The sequence below is a fragment of the Danio aesculapii genome, chromosome 7, assembly GCF_903798145.1.
Source record: "Danio aesculapii chromosome 7, fDanAes4.1, whole genome shotgun sequence".
Classification (NCBI taxonomy): domain Eukaryota; kingdom Metazoa; phylum Chordata; class Actinopteri; order Cypriniformes; family Danionidae; genus Danio; species Danio aesculapii.
Window position 1 is genome coordinate 29,026,588 of NC_079441.1, and position 27,402 is coordinate 29,053,989.

General features: G+C 36.7%; 1 protein-coding gene across 5 annotated transcripts in view; it reads right to left on the reverse strand.

Moving 5' to 3' along the window:
• rnf111 (ring finger protein 111) overlaps positions 1-27,402 on the reverse strand; it is a 61,692-nt gene that overhangs the window by 8,231 nt on the left and 26,059 nt on the right. For 3 of the 5 annotated variants that reach the window (XM_056461560.1, XM_056461559.1, XM_056461557.1), the window contains exons 3-8: positions 27,060-27,186; positions 13,772-13,929; positions 8,261-8,479; positions 7,823-8,169; positions 3,709-3,961; positions 859-1,228 (exon numbers count right to left, since the gene is read on the reverse strand). In XM_056461560.1, coding sequence (XP_056317535.1) covers positions 859-1,228; positions 3,709-3,961; positions 7,823-8,169; positions 8,261-8,479; positions 13,772-13,929; positions 27,060-27,186 — 1,474 coding nt within the window. The remainder of the gene's footprint in view (positions 1-858; positions 1,229-3,708; positions 3,962-7,822; positions 8,170-8,260; positions 8,480-13,771; positions 13,930-27,059; positions 27,187-27,402) is intronic. The other 2 variants (XM_056461561.1, XM_056461558.1) reach the window with 1 other exon arrangement.

Sequence of the window (27,402 nt, forward strand, 5' to 3'; positions counted from 1 at the left end):
AAAAAAGACATTTTAGACACTACGTTGTCTGTTTTATTCCGTTTTGTTAGTGAAGACTATTCCAAAGTCAGAGCATAACATTCTAGCGTTTTGGAGTAACACTACAGCATTTCAGTCAATGATCCATTAATAAAGAAAAAGTTGTCATGTAGAAAAATAAATGTTTTAATGAATGATTTGATATATTTACTCATTAAGACAGGGACTTGCTGTCAACTAATGTTGCCGTCTGGTCAAATTTGTCCATACATGAGAGACCAAAGCCAGTAAAGATACCAGCACAAGAATACATTCAGCAAAACACTGCGTACTGTTATTGAAAATAAACGTACACTAAATTGTTGCTTCATTATGCAACATTATGTTTCTTCTGGTCAATTTTAAGACTTTTTAAGACCATTATGATTGAAATTTTAGATTAAGCCTAAATTATAGTGCTAAACATTAAACACTTTCTCTAATGGACTGGTTACTTTTGTAAATAGTATTTGTATTAATGGAAGATCATGTAAAGGGATGTTGCTTTAGTTTTCTTTCTCTGATTAGGGAATTTCATTAGGAAAATTTGCTGTAAAATGTTTAAGAGCTGTTGTGAATTGTACCACTTTGCAATAAAAAGGTTCAAGATGGATTATTGGTGATTGGGTGTCAGCCCAATACGGTAGCTTTACCTGGACATAGAAAAATTAAGATCTGTTTAAAATGATTTTGACCTACAACTCAATATTTCAGTGATTTTAAGTCTTTTTAAGGCCTAACATTTTATTTTTGAAATTTAAGACATTAAGATTTTAAAACCTCGTGGACACCCTGTTATAAAAAATAAATATATAAATAAAAATAACAACTGCAACTCACGTTGGGTGCTGCATCATTCTGCGTCTTTGCACCTCCATCCTCTGCAGCAGGTCATGGTGGTGGAGCCTCTGCACAGAGTTTGGGCCCAGAACGGGCAGGTGGTGCTGCAGCGCCTGGTGCTCAGGGGGAAGATGCTGAGGCAGAGGGGCACTGGAGCCTGGGAGATGATGGGAGGGCAGGGATGGTGGAGGAGCAGTGGGCACCGTGTGGCCTGGGGCATGGGTAGGCAGTGGGGTGTGGAAGGGGAGGACGGGGTGTGGGATCACATAGTCGCCCTGTGGCGGAGGCTGCTGAGGTGGAGGAGCGTTGCTGTGAGAGTGAGGACAGGACGAGGAGGACTGGTGGTGCAATGGGCGGGACAAAGAGCCATCTAGAACAGAAAAAGAATATACAGTCAAACCAAAATTTATTTAGATATTCAGATTAAATTTTTGGACATTTCTTTGCTAGTGTGAACATGACACTATAGTTCATTGTTCAAACAGTGACATTATACCCATAAGAGTCTTTATACAGTGGACTAAAAACCATAAGGAACTGAAGCAGCTGCTGCAGCGAGTCTGGAAAAAATACTGAAGTTCAGAGCCCTCATCTATCAAGAGTACGTGTGCACAGATGTGTGTGTATAATGCATGCGTAGGAGCAGTTTCACGCAGTGGAGATGTACCAACTTGTACTTGTGTGTGGAAATGTGTGGAAATGTAAGCACATCTCTATGCATGCTTACGCAGAGAATCTAGCTGTAGAATCGCAACACCACACAAAAAGCATTTAAGAGCGTCACAGTAAGCTTTAAGCATCCATATATACCATATGTCCAGACCGTTTTTTAGTTAAAACTTTACTGTCAAACCTTTTTTTTCTGGGACAGTTCTCTACTCAGACCCAATGGAATTAACTGCAATGGTGACCTTCTTCCATTCAGAATTTTTCTTTTGTTTGTAATTCCTCCTGCAGTGAGTGAACTAAACAATACTTGTTGGTTGGGTTCAACTTCATCTACCACTCAACTTCATCTATTTACTCCAATTCTGTATTTGTAAAGTTGTTTTCCTTGATCTTTTAGCAGAGATTAAAAAAACAGTTGCATGATTTTTAAGGCAAGTGTTCTCACCCATACAAGATACACCATACAATTGGAGGTGTTTAGGAATGCTAATGACTGTGAATGTGAAGCCCGGTACTTACACACATGTGATTTATCAACAATGATTGCTTTCTCATGTGTGTAAGAACTGCGTGTGCACATTTGATAAATCTGGATTTTCTTGTACTTCACAATATATTAAAGCTTTTCTACAAACATTTTGCACAAACCTGGTTCAAAGGAGTGCAGAAGGCTACAGGTCCGCCCCATTAAGTATTAATATTACCATAAATATTATTATACCAACAGTTTTCTGATAAATTTTTGGCTGATTGTTTTTTCCATCAAATAGTATGCCATTCAATCAAAGTTACCTGACTGACATGATCAAGATAAAGCAGTTCTTGTCATATTTTATTACAATTTTCTAAACTATAGCGAATAAACTGTATATAATATGTAAGAAATACTTTGGTATCTTCACCAATATTTGGTTTAACTTCAAGTGGGTAAGAAACTTTCCTTTTCGCGTTCCTTCACATATAAATGGTCATGATATGTAATTGTTGAGAGAATATAAACACATGTTCTGGATGCTGCGCAGGTGAGTGAGATTACCCTGGAGCGGATGAGTTGCATGTTGTTTGTTAAGAATTTGACAGACAGGAGGGAATGAGGAAGTAAAGCGAAAACAAAGAAAACGAATGACCTGGAGATACAGGAGATAAATATAGAGAGAGCAAACAGGAGAATGTGCAAACAGGTGCTCCAGTGAGCTGTGAGTGGCAATTACTCCACTAAATTCAGGCCCACCAGGGAGCCCTGCCACGCTCATTTATATTCCACACAACGCTATTGTGAGCAGAATCGGCAATTAAGTGAGACTGCTGGGCACACTACCTGCAGCACTTAACACATTAAACATCAGGTGTTTCATCTAATTACCATAAAGCACAGGCGCCAGCATCTCAGAGTCTTCGCACTCTCACAACACAACACAAAGGAATCGTCGCAAATCAAATTATATTTTACTGCCTTCTTTTTAAGAGCATCCAATAAATTGTGTCTAATGGTTTTAACTTTCACTAGATCCAGGTTGTATTATTGTTCTGCGGTTTTCAGTAAATACATTAGATTATTTATTCATCAGCTCTATATTATTGCCTACCTATAATATATGAATGTAGTATTATATGACAACACAATACAGCACACTAATATTAAAATACTCCAATAATTAATGACAAAAATGAGAATTTTACAAACGATTATTTTGAAAATAGTAAAAACGTTTTAATATAAGTTTGTTAGAATATTGCAGAATAAAAATTTAATTAAAAATTAAGTAAAAAAATTCAGTTGCGGTTTTCCAATAAAATATTTACATAAAATGTGAAAATTAAAATTCAAACTTGTTCTTCCAAAGCTACTCCACTACACGCAGAGCAATGACATTACTATTGAAGCACTTTAACTTGAAAAAATGACTTTTATTAGATGCTGCATGTGATCTGAGTGCGAGTCAAACATGTCATTGAACAGGTCTAGAACAGGTTCAGTTAGAAAAAACTGTGAATGGAAAAAAAAAAACCTATAGGGGCATTGATTATTATTATTGGATTATTAATATTAGGGTGAAAGTTTTGACTCATTGAACAGGCCTAGAACAGGTTGTTAGAAAAAAAAACTGTGAATGAAAAAAAAACCTATAGGGACATTGATTATTATTATTGGATTATTAATATTAGGGTGAAAGTTCTTACATGTGGGATGCATGTAGTGCCTGCAGGAAGAGAGCTGTGGAGGTTGGGGCTGAGGCTGGGCCACTATGGCTGGACTGAATGAGTCGGCCACAGTCTGCTGGCTAGGTCCAGGTGCAGATTGGGAAACGTAAACGGGAGGCCGGGAGGCAGAGCCTGGACAGCAGGGGTCAAAGGCAGATGTGCCGTGAAACCCTGTGCTGCTGGATCCACTGCTACGCACTGCACTGCTACTGAGATCCACCGGCAGAGTCTGCTGAGACAAAGAGAGAAGCAGGAAGATGGACACCAGCAGTTAATCCAGTGATACAGATAATAAATTCAAACAAACACATTATAATACTTGAAAGATGTGCAAATGTTTGTCAGGGTGTTGCTTTGGGCAGCTAGGATATACAGTTGAAGTCAGAATTATTAGCCCGCCTTAGAATTTTTTTCCTTTTTAAATATTTCCCAAATGATGTTGAACAGAGCAAGGAAATGTTCACAGTATGTCTGATAATATTTTTTCTTCTGGAGAAAGTCTATTCGTTTTATTTTGGCTAGAATAAAAGCAGTTTTAAATTTTTAAAACAACATTTTAAGGTCAAAATTATTAGCCTCTTTAAGCTATATTTTTTTGATAGTCTACAGAACAAAGCATTGTTATACAATAACTTGCCTAATTACCCTAACCTGCCTAGTTAACCTGATTAACCTAGTGAAACCTTTAAATGCCACTTTAAGCTGTCTAGAAGTGTCTTGAAAAATATCTAGTTTTATTTACTGTCATCATGGCAAAAATAAAATAAATCAGTTATTAGAAATGAGTTATTAAAAGTATTATGTTTAGAAATGTGTTGAAAAAAAATCTCTCTGTTAAACAGAAATTGGGGAAAAAATAAACGGGGGCTACTAATTCTGACTTCAACTGTGAATTACTATTAAAAATAATAATAATAATAATAATAATAAAATAATAAAAAGGGTGAAAAATGTACAGGCAACCTACCTGCTACAGGCTTAAATTAGCACATTTTATAATAGAATATGTTTTGAATTAATTAATCAAATTTTATTAGATATATTATTATCGATAACATTACTAAAGATGTGCACTTTTGATTAATGCTCCATTGTGTCACAATATGGCATATTTCATTGCAGGGGATTTTCAACCCAGATGAAAAAATACAAGACATGCTGCTTGCCACACAGAAGGAACTATCGACTATTTTTAGCAGTTTTAGCTGTTCTGTAGTAATGTTGATAGAATAGAGATCAATACATGATAGTTGTCAAACTATCAGATGGTCAGATTGCTGCAATTATATACCTCATTACACAATTTTACTTGTTCAACATTCTCACCACTGACTCACACAACAATTTCTTTCTTCTGTTTAACAAAACAGAATTCTGAAGGATGTTGGGAGGAAAAGCAATCATTGACATCCATAGGAACAAAACATTATGGAAGTTATATGTTAATCTTCCTTTGTGTTCAACAGAAGAAATTCAAATGAGTAAATATTTTTTGGGTGAACAATCACCTTAAAGGTGCAATAAGTGTTTGATTGTAGGGGTAAGAACATGATCGTAGTAGTTAAAGAGAATCATTCAAGCTTAGCCACTGCTTACAACTGTAGTACCACAATATTTCTGTAAGTCAGGTTTTTTTTTAAATGTTCAGAAACTCCAGAATGACTGATTTTAACACCTTTTAAGCATGCAAAGTCTGCAGAATTTTCAGAATTTATGTTCTTAAATTAATTCTTAATACTGTGTACATTTTAAGGCAGATGAAAAAACATTACAAGCAAATGAGCCGCATGTTATCTCATGAAATAATGTCCATGCTTTTTTTTTTTAAATGATACTAGCCCCAAAAAATTACGTGCATAAAAACCAATCAGTATTAAATCCCTCCTGAAATGAGAGTATTCCCTCCAAATCTAATCCTTTACGCACTTTGATGTATAAAACATGCCTGACCGATTCACTAGCGTCTCCTGTCTCCGCATATCTGATGACTAGCTAACGGCGATTACTGCTCATTGCCCCTATCATCAAAGGCCACAGTCTTCTGCTGGATGCATTCAGCACAGACACACCATCTTCTCATGCTAAATGCCCTTACAGTCATGGCATATAACAAAAAAAAACATATTCTATACACAAACTTTCTTTTTTAGACACACACACACAACTTCAAAATACTCACGCACATGCAACACTTCTGTATTCTGGTAAATAATAGAATTCAGCAGCCAAGACAATTAGTTCAGTTTGAATTATTCAACAACACTGAGAGGATGGCCTCAAACAAAATCCCCAGTGGAAAAGCTCAGCTCCAGAAAAATATTTTTTTCATAAAGGTGCTTTTGGATTTTTCTTTTCATCGCTAAAACATGAAGCGTGATTTAGTATTTCAAGAAGGCATAATCTTAGCTAATTCCAAACAAAAACATATGCCATTAAATGCAAACCATATGTCAAATGGAAAACAGATGGTGCCGTCAACAATACAGACATTATGCTTTGCAGCAAAAGATTTTTTGTTTTTAATTTTGATGCAAAAAGGACATAAAATAAAATAAAACAAACAATTAATAACATGCTTTTGCGAACATGACGTATCGCAACATCAAGTTCAATGTGTTTGTGCAGATTGCCATAACTTGTATAGATGGAGATTATAAGCAATATTAAGATGCTTTTTTAATTATATAGACAAAGAATGCAAGCAAAAACAGTCGCTGACACAAGTGATTATTATAATTTCAAGGCAGTTTTAGGGCTGCTTCATGGTTTTAAGGTGCCCTCTGATACAGCCACTGTAGAGAGGCAGAATTTTTTGACTATTGCGCCAGAATGAGAGCGTACTTTCTAGCAATATTGGCCTAGAAAATACAAATACTTCAATTTCCTTTGGTTTTATTACACATTGTAACTACAGAAGACTCCAGCTTTAAACAGGACAATTATCAAAACTACTTATTGATTTTTTTTTACTAAATGCTAATGGTCAAATGCGATTTATTATGCTAAGGTAAGCTAAAAAGATGACCCCACCAGAACAATAAATTGGCTAAATGGTTTAAAAAATGGTTCAAGTCAACTATTTAACTTTAGAAGACTAGTAAAACGAGCCTCAAAAAAGGCGGAGTGTTCCTTTAAAGGGTCACAAAAAACCAAAACACATTTTTTGAGATGTTGACATATCCCACGTTGCTAAAAACACTGTTAGGACAGATATATTTAGCTAAAAAGTGAAAATTGGTTATTTTTTGCGTTGTTAAGAGTAAATTTGTTCTTCCGGTTTAAAAATACATTTTGAAGCTACGTCACGGCTATGACATCATTGTATAAAATCCAGCGTGGAGACTGGCTGTCTGTACCGGCCGGTACAGTGACATCATTGAGTTTTCAGGACATCTGTTCATTAATTCATGAAAACGACTTGGTTCAAACCAGTAAGCGCGCTCTATTGTGAATGAGATGCAACTTCATTAATATGCATGATTTAGCTTCGAAGCATCCACAGAGATGCCACATTGTGTTGCCAACGATAATTCAAACAAGTAAAAGAAGATTTGTTCGGAGACATGGGTCGTCAGTGTTGTTTTTATAAAGGTGCCGCAATGAAGGTTTTGTTTCAATTTCCCTGCGATGAGAGCACAGCTCGCATGTGGACCTAAGCAGTTAGATTACAGTGGTCTGCTAACACGTGACAAAAATATGTTTGTAAGGAACATTTTTTATCCGAGAGCTTTTCAAATTGTGAAATCCCGATTTGCCACTTGTCTTCTTTTAAAAAAAAGATGGAGTTCCAGTTCGTGATGATTGTCCTGTCTCTACGAATTTGATAAGAGAGCGATCAATGTTCATTGTTTATGTTTATTCAGATGACAAAGTTAGTATCGTCAGCAGTACTCTTTTAGTTTTGAAAGACATACCTTAGTCAAAACTATTCAGTTACCCAGTTTACAGTAATATCATTACAATATTATGGACTGTAAATCCTCCACAGAACCTGTGCTTTGTGTGTCAACCGACTAGGCTGTAGGTCTGACCCAGCACTCAAAAGGTTTGGGTAGAAAATGAGCAAGAAGATGTTGTGCAGATTTGAAAGTACCTGGTCATGGTACTGGTTGCTGCTGCTCACCCCTCCACAGGGAGCAGGCATGGCAGTGGGCCTCTCCAGAGGGCAGCTGGACTCTTGGTAGGCTAAGGAAGAAGGGACTGGTGCGGTGTGGTGGTGATGGTGGAAGTGGTGCGAGTGGGCGTGGGAGTGCTGGGAGCCAGGTTGTGGGGGGCCGGACTGCTGCGTCGCCCCACTCTGCATGCACCCTGAGTGGGTATGCCCCATAGAGAGGTGCCCTGAAGACGGCCCGCTGCACGGCGAGTGCTGAGGGCAACAAGAGGGTAACCTAGGCATCGCAACACCTCCGTTCTCACCCAACAAGCTTCTTCTGCTCTCATCTAATTGGAGAAGAGAATGACGTTCAGTTATGCAAATACATGCAAATGCTTTATTAAATGATATTATTGTAGCAGCGTCTAGATAGGTTACCTTCGGTGGCAGTGGTATTGGTGGTGCTGGATCCTGGCACTCCACCGTGGCTCTGAGCAGCCAATGTGCTATCAGGGGCAGCCGCTAAACAGCTACTGGAGGGACCAGGACCCTCCTGTGGCGATGCTGAGGTACAGGCATTACGGGAGGAGGAAGAGGAGGAAGAACTGACTGGCTGTGGGTGTGTGCTGTCAGAAGTGGTTGGCACGACTGAGAGATCTGCAGAGATGGATGAGCATACAAAAACACACACATGGTAAAGTTTCAGACTTGCATAGAAACAGAGTATATACAGGAATCAGAGAGTGAAATTTAATTAACCTTTTTTAAGACTCTTTCCATACATTTTAAGACCTTAAAACCACTTTAGGCTTCAACCGGAAACACTGGAAAGATTTTAACTTGCAGTACATTTACTAAATATTAATGTAAGAAACTAATTTAAAACGTAAACATTATTCATATAGTGAATACAAATCTATTAAATCTAGTTAATTCAGCCGGTTGGCAAATATAGAACGGCAGAAATAATTGTGCTGCCTTGATTATTGCAGTAAACAAACCAGCATGATGTCAAATCTAGCAGGACTTCATTGATTTCATAAACTACACAGCATCCTGATATTCACAGACTTAATTCAGGCAAACTTTAGCATACAACCATACAACGCATAATCAAAAATTATATAAATTTAATACCTTACAAAATAGCATTTAAGAGTTTTTAATACTTAAGGGCCTTAAATTTCTCTACATTGATTTATCAACTTTTAATATTTTACAAGGCCCCGCGGACACCCTGCGAAACAATCTATTAGTACCATGTTGGTAATTCCTCAGGATAATTAGTTTTTTTTATGTAGCAATATTGGTCATTATTAAATATATAATTGCAAATACACATTTGTTGCCATCAAAATCACCTAAAGTAGTAACATACTAACAGAGTTATGTAATCTGACTTCTTAATGTACACTACTGCTTATAATTCAGGGATCATAAGATATATATTTTTTAAATAAGTCTCTACAAGGCTGTACTGACTTGTGTACAGTGTATAATGTACAGTAATAATGTGAATATGTATTTGCATAAAAATAGCCATTGTCAATTATTATTATATATTATAAATTATATTATATATTATATATATTATATTATATATTATAAAATGCCATGTTCCCTAGTGGTGGCAAATTAGAAATTTCAGCAGCTATTACTCCAGTCTCCAATTTCACATAATTCTTTTCTAGCATGTTGATTTGTTGGAGCTCCAGAAACATTTACAATATTATTAATGTTGAAAACAGTTATGCTGCTACTGGAAACAGTAACTTTTTTTTTTAAATATATAAAATTACTAATTAGTATCAGACAAAATTCAAGATTGTAAATGCGGCGGTAGCCCTCAGTTTAAGTACATCATAAATTTAATAAAACAATTAAAAGGGTTTTAAAAAGAGGCACTGCTATTCTTAACTCAAATGAGTTTGTAGTAAATGGCAACAGATGATTTCCTCCATCTCTAGAACGTCGGTGTCATCAAACGTGTGCATTTTCACACTCTCAGACTTTATTCACGAAGTGGCCCATGAGGACAGTTACTCATTAACATTCCATTGCGAGTAATCCATCTGCTTTTTCCTCGCAAATTAATTTCTCACTCCGTCAAAAGAAATGCAAATGCAATCATATCTCAGCCTGCTCTTTTACCACCCCACCAGCTACAGACCCCCAGAGAAAGAGAGACAAACAAAGAGACACTTTATGACAGCAAATCAAACGAAACAATGGAAATGAGTTTTCCTTTGACAAACCTTGGGATTTGGGAGCCTATCACAGATTAATGAGATAACACTACACAGATTTTAATTCCTTATCCAGAATGGCAGTTTAATTGGGTCCTATAGTAGTTCTCTCTGACTCTTTGGGGCCAGCACCTGATTGCATAACAGACAGACTTCATTACGTTGCCTGCAAATGAAATCAGAATTAAACTCGATTACACACAATAAAAGGGATGCTTCTGCTGTCTGTCGGTCTGTGGCTGTGAGAGAATGCCGTGCAGCTGTAGAGGTTATTTATGCTGCTGTGCATGCTGAAAAGATATAGATTAATCATTATTAACGGGGCCTGAACACACAGGCAAGCTGCAATCCACCGTGCTAAACAACACTAACCGAATCTACCAGATTCATTCCTCCTCCCCCTCACACACAGAGATACAGCTCAAAAGAGAGAGGGAGGACCGCTCACAGTGAAAGATGAGTAGATTAGATGTGACATCTAATATTTCCCAAACCCACGCAGTGTTGAACCGGGTGATCTAAGGCTCATTCTCTCCTTTATGTTCCAGACCTGAAGACCATCACTACAGCACCGAGACGCACATCAAATACTCATCAACCCTGTTACATTTCTAATAACGGCTGACATGCACAAAACAATATCCTCCCATTGCAGGGCTCAGCAAAAGTTGACGGCCCAATTGTTTTAACTTGTTATGCAACTTATTTCCGCTGTTTTTAAAGTTGCGGTTACAGCTCATGTATATCAAGCATCTGAATTTAAGCATGAGAGGAGGTCATGACCAGAAGAAACATCCAAATGCCTTTTTATGTTGTGAAATAAGGGGATATTAAATTCCTGCCGAGTTCCTGTTGCTTTGCATTCTCCCTTCAACTCCCTCGATTATGCTGCCAAACTGGGGTTCTCTCTCATGGAAGGTTTTCAGTGATCATCAAAAAATAACATGGATCCATACACTCCTCCTCCTCTACATCAAGCTTTTCAATTTAAGTCATAAGAACCTATAACTAAAAATTACTCTTACATAGTACATAAGTCTATTTTAACACATCACTTAATGCTCGCATAACTGAACATTTTATGCATTTTGGCCATTCATTTAAACAGGAGTGGTGCTTTAAGAGAATAACAACACAAAAAGTTTTTATAAAAAATCCGCTATCTAGTGTCTCGTCCAATCTTACAACCTCTCCCTGAAGCTTCGCGAGTCTCCCGCAAAATTATATCGGCTCTGTGATCCCCAAAAACGGATTAAAACACAAAGAAATCTTGGCGAGGCGAGTGAATGAGAAAGAGAACAAATCGCAAGAGGCACAGTGATGGTCTAAACATTACATTTCTTAGGTTAAATGAATAGAGCAGTAAAGATATGACAAGTGCAAATCATTCTCTCTCTCTCTCTCTCTCTCTCTCATTGAATGATCTGCTGTCATAAGTTAGTGACGAGCAAAATATTTGAATGGTCTTGCATATATTTAGGCCTTTTTTACACATAACAACTGAAAGTTCTGTGTTTGACAATGTTGCAAAAGTTACTAAAAGCTGGCTGGGATTATTAGATAAATAAAGCTTGATTAATTTTTTTACATGAATATTTAATAATATAACTTATTGTAATATACTTATTGCAACAAATAGGGTATAGGCCTTAGTAAAGAAGTATTAGATGTATAGGTGTGCATTTTAATTCTTATGCATCAAACATACGCTCCAAACTTGTTCTTGATTGTAACATGTTGAATCATCTTTCATCATTTGCGATGTTTCCAGATTGCATTGTTTGTAATTTCATTTATTCATTTATTTTCTTTTGTTTGTAATTTCTTACCAATGTTTATATCCGTGTTACATTATTTTCTTTGGCAGTTCATTCCGCTGTGGCTACCCCTGCTAAATAAAGGACTAAGCTGAAGTCAAATGAATGAATGGATGAATTATTTTCTGTAAAGCTGCTTTTGGCCATGATATGTTCACATCTAAATGGTTATAAGAGACGTGTTTAAGGGAATATATGCAGCATCCTTTATTCATTCTCTTAGATAAGGCAAGATCTTCTCTTAAGGTTCATATTTAGAGGGAAAATGTTCTTAATGCATTATAAAGCTTGAAGAATTGGAATCGGAATTCCGTATCAGTCGATCACCATGACAAGAAATCTGTACTCAATATTGGCTGCAAAAATCCTGATCGGAGCATCCCTAGCTTTGACCCAACTTGGCTGTCAGAGCGACAATACTCCCCCTGGCTGTACAAGACTGATCTTAGTAATTAAGTCAGCAAATACATCTTTAGGAAAAGTATACTTAAGTAAAGGTCAAGTATAAAAGTATACTTTATTTAGTAAGTATACTTATATCAATATCTATCTCCCAGAAGCCCAGAAAAATACACTGCAGTGACAAAAGCTGCAGTGTTTGTGGATAAAAAAAGATATAAAAATAAATGTAAAATTTTAGCTTGTCCGGTTCAAATAATTGTTCAGTCATTTATTGCTGTCATTAAAAGAAACAAATTAACACCGTGATAACTCCTTGTGTTAGTCTGAACAGAACCCAAATGCAGTTTATTTATAAGGATAGTCCCTTTTTTAAATATCATTAATTTCAGAGATACATCACGTCGGCATCCATCAGCCTGTCATTGAGCAGAGCAAAAAAGTTTGATGCTACGCCATAAGATGGTGACAGAGACAGCATGATAAACCCTTAGAGGAGGAAAAACTCAGCGTAATTTCAAACTTCAGCTGATCAAATCTTTATAAAACAAGTAAGTGAGATTCTAAGTCAATCGCTCTCTTTTATGTTGTAGTGCTGTATTTATACCACAGAAACTGGTAGTGTTTGTTATGCTTTGTCTTTTTCGGGGTTAATTATAGTGATATCCCGATTGCAACAAAGAAATACTAGGAAATGTTTCTAGACTGATGGCATTTCATGCTGTTCAGCCTTACAATCTTAAAATGTCAGCAAAATCACCTGCTTTGTCACTTTAGATATTACGCTAGAGAATCATTCAAATACTAGTTCTAAAGTGACGTTTGTGAAGTAGCAATGGTTTCTGTAGTTCTGACGTCAGCTGCAGATGTGAATGAAGTGCAGAATAAAGTATTTTCCCAGACAAAAGGGTTTTGAGACTCTCTGTGTTTGATTTTCTTTTTTTATATACACGATTATGCTGTCAAACTGTTAACGATATCACGAACGCAATATCACACGAGTAGCAGTTATGTACAGATATGGCTGTATATCGTCACTGGTGGGGACAATAAGGCACTGACTTTTTTGTAATTTCACAAATTTCTTTGTGAAAAAAAGTTCTTGACTGAATGTGAAACATTTAAAAACAAAGAAATGAAAACAATATTTACCATTATTACTACATTGTTGTTCTGCACATTTAGTTATTTTTTAAAAACACTAAAATACAATTTTAATTGTCATTTTTACAATGCACAATTTTACATATTGCACAATATAATATTGTGATTTAGTTAACGATGTTAGCTTAGTCACTTAGAAGATTTAAATTGATGCTTTTAGCTTATAATGTAAAATTTTTTACAAAATATATATATATGTATATATAAATTACAATGATTGATTTAAAACCATTTTAAATTTGGTAGACACGGTCTCCATTTTTTTTCAGTACATGGAATATCCCTAATAGTAAATGAACAGAAATCAACAGAAGTCTCCTCACCGTCCTCGTCCACTGTGAGGTCCACCACCTCTCCAGCGCTCTGTCTGAGTGGCTGGATGACAGTGGACAGTCGATGACGGCCACGTCCCTCCTGAGCTCGGCTCTGGGAACAGCTGGGCCCCCAGTGCATCCTACCATGACCTCCCACCGAGCGTGGCCTGCACAACACAAATATGACAATCTGCATTAACATAACTGTAAAGCTAAAATACCAAAACTCAATATGGCCACTGGCATGACCAGTAATAGAGATTGACTGAGGACAGGAGCAGACCTGTATTTGTAAACAATTTTTTTTGTATTGTATTGTTTCCAGTGAGCTGCAGCAGGGAATCAGAGTAGCAACTTTAGCAGCTACTGATATTATCAGCTGGAATGTAAATAAGAGCCAGCTGACACACACACACACACACACACACTTATAAACTCATGAGAAGACACGTAAGACCAGAATGCATATTTTCCCACACAAACACACAGAGCCACAATGCTGCACAATCTGTAGCAAACCATGCATATGAGAATGCATATCTAAAAGCTTTGTATTTCATGAGAAGAAATTCAGGGAAAAATGAGAAATACTGGACATGAAAGCTGTTATGTTTGAGCAAGAGTCCAGAAGAGAGCCACTCCTCAAAGCCTGAGCTCCCTGGTGTAAACAGTGTGAAGGAGGGGAGGAGCATGTGCGTGCTGGAAAGGGGAGGGGCTTGTGTGCTCAAAGATCTGAAATGCAGCTCTGTCAAGTGTTGACATTATTAGCATTTTTTTTGTGTCATTTCACGGGTTTTACTTAACTCATTTGATACCATGCACGATTCTAATCAAAACAAGGGCTGAACAATATTGGAAAAGTTGGAAACTGCCATATTTTTTCTCTCTGCAATATATATTGCGATATAAATACAATTTCACCAGATGACTTAAATAGCTATTTTACAAGTCATTACTTTGGATCAGAGATGCCCAAAGTAGGGCCCGCAGGCCAAAGTTGGCCCATTGTAACCTTGAATTTGGCCTATCATCCCATCTGAAAAGAGAGTGAGAATTATGCGACCCACAAAATAACAATGCTAGTGACTTGCGACCCCCATTTTTCTCAAAGGTGGTTATAAATATACAAACATTGCACACACCACTATAGGCCTAAATAAACATGAGCATATTGACAACACAAAAATGCAACAGTCTAATAAGCATATAATTTTTAATATAAAGTCATTTATTAATTTAATATTAACCTCAAATATCTTATTTTTAATGTATTAGAATGTCATAAAGGTTGTCAGAAAAAATAACCCTTTAAAACCAATTAAAACCAATCTGTTGCAGGCGACGCTATTGCTGTGTGTTTTAATCTAATCTAAACACCCTTGGAGTCGCAATTCAATAGAAAAAAACTGTTAGTTATGAATAAAATATGGTAATTCTAATAGTTAAAAAAAATGTATTAAAATTTTTGTAAATTACCAAGCGCCCCCTCATTATTGTCCCGCGACCCTCACTTTGACAACCACTGTACTAATTGGACACCAAGTCAAATTTACATATATCGTCAGAGAAACTCAAAACTTATTTATTAACAGGGGTAATTCTCAAAATACAGAATTTACAGATCAGTGCACATATAGCATTTTAGCTGTAACCATATATAGTTATGACTTTTATCAGAGCACTGAATACCAGAGAGGAAAGGAAATGATCAAAGACAGCAATGTCTATTTTACAGTAAAAAGTACAAGTCAATGCAAAGTGAAAGTTCATGTCAAAGCTTTATTTATGCTATTCAAAATAATTTACATTCATCGCATTCCTTGGAAACTGAACCAATAACTCTGGCATTGACAGTGCCATGCTCTACTGTTTAAGCCTTACGAATTTATCATCAGCTTTAAAAAAAAATAATAATAATAATAATTTACATCACTGTATTCTCTTACCAGAGCCTCACATAAAAAAATTCTACCAGTAATGCAGAATTATAAAATAATATAAAAATAGTGATGTTTACCATATGTTTTTGACTGTTAAAAACTCCTGGTGAGGAGAGTTTAGTTTCCCCTTGAGAGTTAAAACATGGCGATTTTCCTAAATTCCAAATAAATTATTCTGGAATTCTCTAACCACTCGAGGAATTCTACCCCTCTGTGGGGGTTTGATTCCATAGGAGGGACGCAGCGGCCCTGGCTGCCGTAAAGCAGAGTGTTCCTGGGAATTGAGTTGTTCTCCAGGCTGGGATTTAGCGGCCCCGAGCCCTTGTGTCTGGAGAGCAAAGAAGCCCCCTGCCTCCCAACCCAACACTGGTGAGCCCGTTAACCACAGATTGCATCATTAAAACATCAAAACAAAATGATTACCAACAGGCTTGGAGGGCTGAGGGATTCTCTAGAGAGCAGGGGAGTGACTCCAGAATGTGCAGTTTCCTTGAGAACGTGTCCGAGAGTGCGTTTAGATGCACAATCTTACACCACTTAATAAACTGACAGTATGTAGGTCACGTAATGCCTTAAACTGTGCTCTTTATATCATGTTAAGGACAGAAGCAGTTTAGGTTAAATCAATTTGGCACACATTCATTTTTCCCCCATCACCCCAGATTTTCTTCTGCTTGTAAATACATTTACTGATGTTATGGAAGCTTCAACATGTTTGTCCATGCTAATTTTGTTCTGATAGTCACCTCAACTTACATTTTGACAATCAAATAACTGACTGTAAAACACTGGACTTTATTTTTAATTTTGCTAATGATTTAAAATATTTAGTAGGGCTGCTCGATTAGGGGAAAAATCATAATCACATTTGTTTTGGTCATAATTGTAATCACGATTATTCCAAACGGTATACAGTTGAGGTCAAAATTATTGACCCTCATGTGAATTTTTTAAAATAAATATTTCCCAAATTATGTTTAACAGAGCAAGGAGTTTTTCACAGTATTTCCTATAATAATTTTTCTTCAGGAGCAAGTCTTTTGTTTTATTTTGGCTAGACTAAAAGCAGATTTAAATATTTTTTAAAACCATTTTAATAGCTCAATATTATTAGCTCCCTTAAGTAATATATTTTTTGGATTGTCTGCAGAAGAAACTACTGTTATACAATGACTTGCCTAATTACCCTTATTAAAACAAACCTTTAAATCACACTTTAAGCTGAATGCTTGTATCTTGAAAATATGTAGTAAAATATTATGTACTGTTATCATGGCAAAGATCAAATAAATCAGTTATTATAAATGTCTTATTAAATCTATTATGTTTAGAAATGGGTTAAAAAAAAAACCTTTCCGTTAAACAGAACTGGGGGAAAAATATAACGGGTCGCTAATAATTCAGAAGGGCTAATAATTCTGACTTTAACTGTATATATAAACAGTTATTTTCCTCACTGTAAATAAGGAAAGGGAAATAATTCAATTCAAATCACCTTTATTTGTATAGCACTTTTACAATGTAGACTGTGTCAAAGCAGCTTCACATAAAAGATCATAGTAAATTGAAACAGTGTAGTTTATTTTTTTAAAGTTTAAATTCAGTTCAGTTTAGCTCATCATTAGCAAATCCATCGATGCGCAGCTCTAGAGATCCGACAGCAGCGAGGAAAAAAACTTCAATTGGCGAAGGTGAAGAATAAATACAAAAAATAAATACAATACAATGAAAACATGAAACAAACTGTGCTTTAAGCATCTTCACTGTAAGAAAAAAACTTTAATTTTAGCTACAAAAGTCCTTCAGTCAAGAGCAGTAAGTGATTTTGTTTTTTTGTTGTTTGATTAATGATAAAAACAGAATAGGAATATTGCATGCTGTCACTATAAGAGCAGTACCGTTAAGATTTATAGTTTCACTTTCACTTGTCTTTTGATTTTTAACTTGTTTGTTTGTTACATAAATGAGGGTTAATATGAATAATCACTAAACACTGCGTTTTGACACAATTGTGCATGTATTTGACCATTAAAGCGCTCCCATTAAGATGACTTTAGAGCTGTGTGCTCTGCTCGTCTCTGAGGCTGAGCGCATTCACACAACAGCATGCGATCTCTTTCGCGCTTTTAAAAACATTAATGATTAAAATGTACATCAATGAACGATGCGCATCCCGTGCTGCAAAAGTTACATTACAGAACATGCTTTTAATAATTTTCATGTGTAACTGAGCTTGGCAGAGCAACGAATGTGTACAACTGGAAAGAGGCAGTTTATGATGCAATGAACGTTTTTTCTCGATTTATGTTTTTCCATAATCGCTAGAAGCCAAAATTGAAATTGAAAAACAAACCAAAAAAAAAAATAAAAAATTCGGTCACGATAAAGTGTAAATGCACATTTTCTACTTCAATTTCCCCTTCAAAACAATCTATAAATAAATAAATTGTAAATAGTCTATAATATAAAATAATTCACAAAGGAGGTAGTCTAAAGTCGTTAAATAAAAACAAAAGCAATTAAAATTCTAAAGCTGGGTTCACTGCAAATACAAACATAAGTATTCCCAAAAGCAAATTACAAAAAAAGTAAATGCAAGTGCATTTACTCAAAAAGAGGTGCATTTTCTACTGGGCAGCGAGAATTATGTAAAATGTGCGATGCAAAATGTGCAACTTATCTGCTGCGAAAACGCAGAATTCGCAGCAATCGCATCTTGGAGCAAAAAAAAGTGCAAGACGAAATATATACCATGAGAAATCTAGAGTGCAATGCTTTTTGGTTAGCGTAAACACAACATAACACAGGCTGGATGAATATCTTATGACTTCAAAATTTTACCACCGCTAATTTTTTTAATATGAAAAAAAATAGCTGTGTTCAATTTAAAAAATGTATTATTGTTTGTTGATAACAAGAAAATAAACAGATTTCAGAACGTAATATCATTAGCTAATTTGAGAGCGTTTACAATTACCAAGCAATTTAAAGCATTAATATTAATTTAATAAAATACGTTGCCTGTCACATGAGAAAAGAAAAAGGCTTCAATTAAGCTCAACCAATTTTATATTATTTTCCTAATTTATATAAAGAAAGTGATAACTACCAAAAAAAAATCTATACTTGCAAATTAAATCATAACCAAAATATATTAGACTCGTATTGTTCAGGAAGCTTTGAGAGAGTGGAATCGGACATGAGAGCTCAGGACAGCTGAGGCTGTGTGTGACATTGCTCTTTAATTGGCAGAATCACAGGCAGAGCCAGAGGATTCACCTGAGACCTGCCTCTAATTACCCACAAACAGGCCTGGGATTATTTTGTAAATTAAACCAGCGTGGCATTTTGAGTCTGATTGGGATGGGCTCTGTAAACACAGAAACTGACAGGATGGTAGCCGGGAGGGAGGGGAAGTAGGATCATATTAGAATTTAAGGCATTTTAGGTATTTGTCCACAGAGCCCTGTTTGAAAACACAGTTGGAATTCATCTTCCTTCTTCTCACATCAGCTTACAGTGGGCAGGATTAACACTAGCATGCTCCTAAAGCCGGTATAAAGGTCAGATGAGGAGCCCTGTGCAGAATATGAAAGGAAGTCTTGACATTTTTTCTTCTTCACATAGGTTTTCTTAACACCCGGCCAGCAATTTCTTTAAGCAAAACAACACAACAGAAGTCTATGCAAAATGTGTCAAAAGCCTCAGGATGCCTGTGTGTGTGGGAAGACGTCTGCCGAGTTTTGCAGGCTTCTGCATTTAAAGACAGTCTGCAGTGATATGATGGGGGAAGGGTGAACCACAGTCATTTGAGTGGCAAACAAGTGACCGTGCACAACCACTGGATAGCATCTCTCTTTCAGGGCCACAGAAACACATTCAAGCAAGACAATGGCAACACCATCAGACGCACAGAGATTGCTTATCAAAATGCATAATGGAACATACAGACATGTACTGTAAGCCAATGTCTGACACAACTGCTTGAGCATGTTGTAGGTTCCACTAAATATCCCCCCTACCCACCCTTCAATTATTAGTCTGACTATCTATACAATTTCTCACACTGGCAAGTCTCCATATGTACTATAAACAAAGGATCTTTGAATGGAAGAGCTTCATTGCTCATCCAGCTGACCTTAGACACCCAGAGCCCCTCCTCCAGTCGAGAAACACTCTCAGCATTCTGCTGCAAGCCCAGGCACCTCAGGGAGATGGGGAAGATTAAATGAGACCACTCTCGCTACATAACACACATTCAGTTCCTGGAAATGCTTTCCATAGGCATGAGCTTAGACTAGAGGAAGGGAGGAGAGGAAAACAGAACAAGAGGGAGAGCAAAAGCATGGAATATCTTAAGAGGAGGGTACGCAGAAAAAATAAAACACCAGAATGTCAAATGAACCCTGTTGCCCTACATTAGCACTGCATGAAGAGCTCCGAAGCGAGACATATTTCATAGCCGAGCGTTCTACAAAATATGTTTATGGTCAGCCAGTCATCCACCAACCGACTAATAGATTTATAAGGTTACTAGTTTGTGCAGATTAATCTAGATGTTAGGGATGGGGATACAACAAATCAATACTTGACCAGAAATTGGTTAATCAGTAGGGTTTGATTATCATCAGATTACATTACATTACTGTTACACAATAGTTATTATCATTAATATTAGGGCTGCACAATATATCGTTTCAGCATTGATATCACAATGTGATCATTCGCAGTAGCCAGATCGAGAGTCTGGATTCTAATTTATCATTTTGCAAGTGTTTTTTTAAGGCATGTGACTGTGTGAGGGTTTTAAAAGCATTCAGGCAAAAGAAATTGTTTGTAACTTAAAAATAAAAACGAATAACGATTCATTTTATTGAATTGTTTATAAAAAAAAAAAGACTATGCAGTATTATTTTACATTTGATTATTCAAGTACTGTATACCTGAATACAGTTTGTCTCTTCTGAAAACAACAAAAAATTATTTGTATTTTTTACTTAAATTAAATTAAAATTTATCTAGGCTTGTAGATTGTTTATTATCTTTTATGCATATGTGATCATCCAAATTAATCTAAAATTAAAAATCACTCATTATTCACTCATCACTCATCAAGTGAAATTGTATTCTTAATGCAATGTCCATCGCAGAATAAAAAAATAAATAAATTCGCAAATAGGCTTAGGCGGTAATATGGTAAACTGCGGGATCTAAAAATACCAACGGTGTCAGTTTCAATACCGGTATACAGTCATAAAAAAACAATGCACTTATAAAAGAGACAAGTATTAAATATTAAATATTATTTATTTATTGCCTAAAAAGGCATATGCATGATTGTCATCACTGGATAGTGTGGATGAGAGAGGTAAGATGGCGAGTCGCGCACCAAGTGACCTGGTGTTGAAAAAAAACACAACATCTGCAGTTTGGCAGTACTTCAGGTTTCGAAGGAACGAGAAGGGAGACATGGTAAATATGAACTAAAGGTCTGCATTCCCACTGCTGTACCGCGGGTGCCCTGGGACCCGACCTGATTTCTTGCGGTGCGGGTATAAATTTCCGAAAAAGCGTGGGAGTGGTCGGTAACTCTGGTGTAATTTGAACGGGAGCGGGTGGTCTAACAATTTCGTTCCCGAGCGAGCGAGCCTGCGCGTTTATGTTTATGTGTGTTTATGTGTGTTTGTGTGTGTGTGAATGAGACAGAGAGAGTGATGCTGTGAGTCGCTGGCTTGGTGCTGTCTATATGTGTGAGTATGTGTGTGAATGAGAGAGAGCGTGGTGCTGTGTGTCTGTGCGTTTATACAGACAGCTTGTTATAGGCAAATTTAGTCCCGTGCAGATCTCTAATATGAACAAGACAAACAGGTGACTGCGAACCTAAGGTCACATATACAGTATTCAGTTTCTGAATGGTTTAGACACAAGCCAACAGTTTGGTGACGCTGTCTGAGCCTTACATCATATTTTTTTATTATGCACGGTAATACCGTATACCGAGGTAAAATAGGGAGGAGGTTTAACGGTATCAAAATTTGGATACCGCCCAAACCTAATCACAATGTTAGATTTTTTCAATATCGTGCAGCCCTAATTAACGTGATAAATAATAATGATGAAATTGTGAAAGTAATACAAGTAAACAATAAAATTAACAGCATTAAGAGGCCGATCACACCGAACACACTTTTTGCACTGAGAGGTGCCTTTTTGAATGCTTTACTATCGGCCTTGAGCATTTTGCGCGCTGCTTATGCGGCCTGAGCACCTCGCATTTTAACCGGCTGCTGCGCCTACCATTTTAGCCGTTGCGCGCTGTGTGCTCACAGTTGAAAAAAATCAACTCTGAGCAGAAAAATCACGTTACGTCAGTCGTGCCTTTTTCATTGTCCAATCAAATGAAAGCAGAGGCACTTCTTGTTTTCTTGTTAACAAAATAGGCAGTGAGGTTCGCCTCACTGGAACGTAAAAGCGTGTTTGGTGTGATCGGCTCCTTAATCCTGTTGTTGCTGCCTAGCACTGTAATTGAGACAATATTTTCTTGTTAGCGTCATCGATAATGGAGACTAATTGTTTCAGCCTTAACAGATGTTTTTGATTATGCATTTTTCATTAAAATCCCCCAAAAATCGGATTATGTCTGGTGAATCCCAAAGAACAATTAAATATTGTCTAGTTATACTAAATAAACAAAAAATTATCAATAATAAAATTGTATTCAATATTATCCAATTACAATTCAGCACATAAGTTGTAGGTAATTTAAAAAGATTGGCCATTAAAAAAAAGCAGAAGCAAATTCACTTCATGTAAGGTTACTGATACGGATAGTATGTGAAAAAAGACATCCCCACTGAATAATTACAAGAGCAGCAATCTATTTAAATGAACGATATTAAGATTATTATGAACTTGATACTTCTAACTCTCAATTTTCAACACTGATGTTATGGCCATTAGAGAGGTAGCACTCAAATCACAAACACACACACACAAAGGGTTCCGAATGAACCACTTCACTGCTATATCTCTCTGGCTAACAGTGAATGCAAACTAAACATATTCACCCTGCTCAAACATGCATTTACAAAAGACCCCCATTTTCCTCTGACCTTGGCCACGTGATGTTTTCCTGAGCTGTAAAGCAGTTCCCTCCCCCTTCACTAAAGTCCATTCCAAACCACAGCACAGTCTACAGCAGACACACAGCCTGCAGATCAACATTCAGTCACAAACACACAAGTCCACATTCCAGCACAATATCTCTCTCTTTCTCTTGCTCTCCGCCATATAACGGCAGGACCACATGATTTCAGCTGCATTCCAGTGCTGTTGTTTGAAGACGGATAATAGTCCGCATGACCTTTAGGAAAATAAATGAGCACGATGATCTTACTGATGCAGGGAAAAATGTGCAACGAGAAGAGGGAAAATATAATTGAAAAAAAAAATGATACACTATACCACTGTTCACCATATAATAACTGGGCGACATAATACCAAGAAAGAAAGTCAGACTTCCTGGAGCTTCTCCAGCAGGATGTGCTTCAACACCCAAACACAAGCACATGGCAGGCAGGCGGGGCACAGTAACCAAACACAGCCCTCACCACCTGTAGGGACAGAGGGAGCATTGGCATCCCAGACATGTGACTTTAATCAGCGGAGAACATGAGTCACACAAGCCTCAAACATTGGATAGGTTCAGAACAGAAAACTAGTATACTGCTAACCACATCATTAGCAGTATATACTGTTACTTTACACTGCTGGTTCAATCTACAGTTTATTTATTGTATGGCAAGTATTGTTATTAGGCAACCGGTTTCAAGGTTTACCGTGGTTTGGAATAGTCATGGTTTTAAAACTGCTAAATTTTTTGTTATACCATTCCTACAGTATATGTAAGGTTTTTTTTTTTTTTTTACAAGTTTTTTACAATTATTTTATTTTGTTTTTTTAGGGCAAAAGTGTTTTCATCAAAAAAAAGGACCCTGCACATTAAAAGCTCCTGGTCAGCCCATGATTCAGGAAACATTTGAAAAACAAATCACTTATGCATCAACATCCAAGCCTGCTCTGGACCTGAACAGTGCAATGGCTTACTTTATATCCAAAGAAAAGAAAGATGTCCAAAAATGCCCTTCCAGGTTGAAAACAATCTATGTTTTTGAGTCTAATGACGATAGCAGAAGTTGAGGATTAATTTGAATTATTTACTCTAACATGTTTACCCTTCCAAAATATTTTAATTATTTCTACAAAGTTGTTGTTTTTGATATTTAGAGCAGTAATCACAATACTATGATACTGTGTTACGCGTGCAGTTTGCTCCTGCCCAGAATTATTACTTTTATTTGATATTGTTTTGTCTCATTTTTCCTTTTTTAGTTTTCTATTGACTGAAGTAATGACATCAGGCTTTAAAGCAGAAGGAAGGACATCTCTCAGTCTCTTGCTCATTTCTCTATGCCAACCATAGTTGTCGACAGCTATGTTGTTGTGTTCTCCCTTGTACTTCCTTTTTTTACTTTAGTTTGGAGTGGGGAGTCCCAATTTGCTTTATCCTTGTTTGATTATTTTCATATGCTGTTGGGCTCCCCATTTCTTGTTGTTTGGATTGTTTTGCTGATAAGTTTATGTTAATAAATAATACAGTTGGAGAACTTTGGCTATTTATTGTTTTCTTAAAATTTTGAGTCTTATTTTAGAAGGGACTAACAGTGAAACATCTGTATTATGCCTATTTTCCTAATATAAAGTAGGTGAAAACGGTATTTGGAAAAAGCAGTATATCTGAAATTACAGCAGGTAAAATGTGTATGATTTCCCTATCCCATAAGGCCATGAGAGAGGATTTGTAAACGGTGAAAATCAACACAAAACCTAAGAGAGGCAAGCCTTTAGCTAAAATAATCACAATGGCTAAAACTAAATTGCTTTGCCAGTACACAGTTAAGGAGAACAGAGTTCCTATTTATTTGCCTATTGGGGAAACAACCACTATGAATAACAAATGGCTATAACCGGTCAAACTACTTGCTCTACAAAAAAAAGTGTTTATGACAGGGGTGCCCAAACTTGGTGCCGGAGGGTCAATGTCCTACAGAGTTTAGCTTCAACTTCCTTCAACACACCTAGTAGGAAGTTTTGAGTACACCTACTAAGAGCTTGATTAGTGAGAGTTGGGTATCAAAAATAAAAATAATAAACTAAGAATAATTTATAGCAAAATATCAAGTGAATGAAGTGAATGAGGCCAGAAGTCTCAAGACAACTTGGATCCAATGGATGCACAAAGAGTTAGGTTCAAAATAATCAATACAGTATATCATAAGGAGCCATAAATGGTAATTTTATTATTGATTGTAAGGTGGGGCGATATCGACCAATTTGGCATCGTACAATTTCTAATGTGAAACATCATGATGGAATCGCTGTCATAGGTGGAAGTAAATTAATTATTTATGAATAATTAATTAATTAATAACGAATTAATTATTTGTAACCTACCGTTTCAACTACCTGACCTGCCTGGTCTTTGTTTTACCCTTAAAAAATCCTAAATGAATAAAGATAAGTTACACAAAAATTACCACATGTCAATCACTTTTTCTGCGGGACTCTGGCATGAATAGGCAGAGTGATCTGTGTCGTTATAATGGCGTCCACAAACTTGGTCTGTAAAAAAGGGGCCCAACTACAAGTGTGAAAGTGAAAGATTGAAGCAAGAAAGTGAACCGAACTAATAATATATATTTTTTTGCCATTTGGTTGATTGTTTTGTATTTTTCGAGTGTTTTTTTATTTGTTAATGTATATGGGTGTTCATTTTTGCAAAAGTTTTGTGCATTTTATTTGGCACAAATCTAATTCCATAAGTATAGCTGCTGACTTGCATTTAATGAACCACCAAGGACCATAGTTTCAGCTAAAAATCTTTTTCTAAGAAGAAAATTCACCTACATCTAGTCTCATCTGAGAAAAAATTTATTCATTTTCTTTTTCAAATATTCCTTTAAGCAAGAGTCAGTCTCCTTACAACTCAGACTAATTATATAAACTGACATGTATTGTTTTTACACAAAATCAGCATCTGTAAATCAAAAGCCTTCCTCCATTGTTTTTAATTCAATAATGCATTTCATAAAGCTCCTTGGGATTACATTCACTTTCCTTAAACTGTTAAATACAAAGTCTAAAACCTTTGAATGAGAAAAATGTCTTTGTGGGATGAGAATCAACACTGTGGATAAAAACAAAGCCACTTGTTGCAATTTACAGTATTATGTTTTTCTGAGCAGCACATCCTCAACCTCCACTAAATGGACCAGCAGGCATCAAAGCTAGGCAGCAGGCAAGCATAAAAATCACTTATTTATCTTTGTGTGCATGTTAAATAAACATCCTTCCAGGCTGAATTGACTGTGAAAACTTGTGTTTCACCTCATTCATGCTGTCACAGACGTTTTATGGGCTTCCGTAAACACTACGGGATAAAACATGCACCAGTGAATAAACAGCCTGAGGAGTAACTCATCCTACGTCTCGACGAACCCAGAGAAAGGAAACCACAACACTGATCAACCTCCAACACATAGCCCACGATGACGAAAGTTCAGTATTCAATGGGCTCGACTGAATGACTTTGCTGGCAGGCGTGTGGTGGTGGTGGCTGGCGCTATTTCTGGCAGCAGTTTAAAAAGTAATAGAATCAAGCAACGATTCTCAGCTCAGGAACAGACACCTCAATAACAATTAGGAAAGAAGCGGGCCACTGAAACCAAATCAAGCAACAGGAAGAAGAGGCGCAGTTTCATATCAAATATGATTGAATTTAGGGCTTCTATCAGATTTCTAAGGAAGGCCTGCTGAGAGCACCGTCTGACATAGTTTGGGCAAACCCAGCCAAAATACCGGAGGCTGTAGAGTTTATTAAATGGATATGGTATGCAGCAAGTTGACAATCAAATCTACATGCAAAGTCTCTGCTTTTCTGTTAACTCAATAGAAATTTTTACAACACTCAAGGAGAGGCATTGTACTAGGAGATCCATGAAAACTCTTGTTTGGTTTTGGTCTACAGCAAGCATGAATGATATGGGGCTCATCCTTGAACACATTAACAGCTGGAAGCTCAGTGAAATGCCTTCATAACACTGGAGACTGCCAGCTTCATGTCTAAACCCAGATGTGCCCTTTCATCTGGACTGGGGTACCAACAGCTTCTCAACGGGGACCTATACTGAAATTTAGATGAATTTCTATAATGCCATATGAATCAAGTTTAGAAGGGATACTATTCATAGTTCAATATTGGTTTAAAACTACAAGGAGATACTCAAGAAATAGCTCACCTGAAGGCATCTCCGACGGTTACGATCTCCACTTCACTGTCTGTGGAGGTGACGTTGATCTCCTCACTGGCAGGCACTGCAGGAGCAGGAGTTGCTTCAATTACAACCACGTCCTCATCCAAGACACCTGAAGAAAATTAGGCTCATTACTGCTAACATTCCAGCACAGGAAAAAAAAATTTAGAGCAAACATAGAAGAGCCCTTACTGTGAGCAATTACAATTATGTTTTATTTATATTTCAACTAGGCATGGGACGATAACCTGTTTCAAGGTTTACCATGGTTTGGAAAAGCTTTTTTTATGTGCTGTCAAAGACTTTTAGGGCAACAGTATCTCCAAAA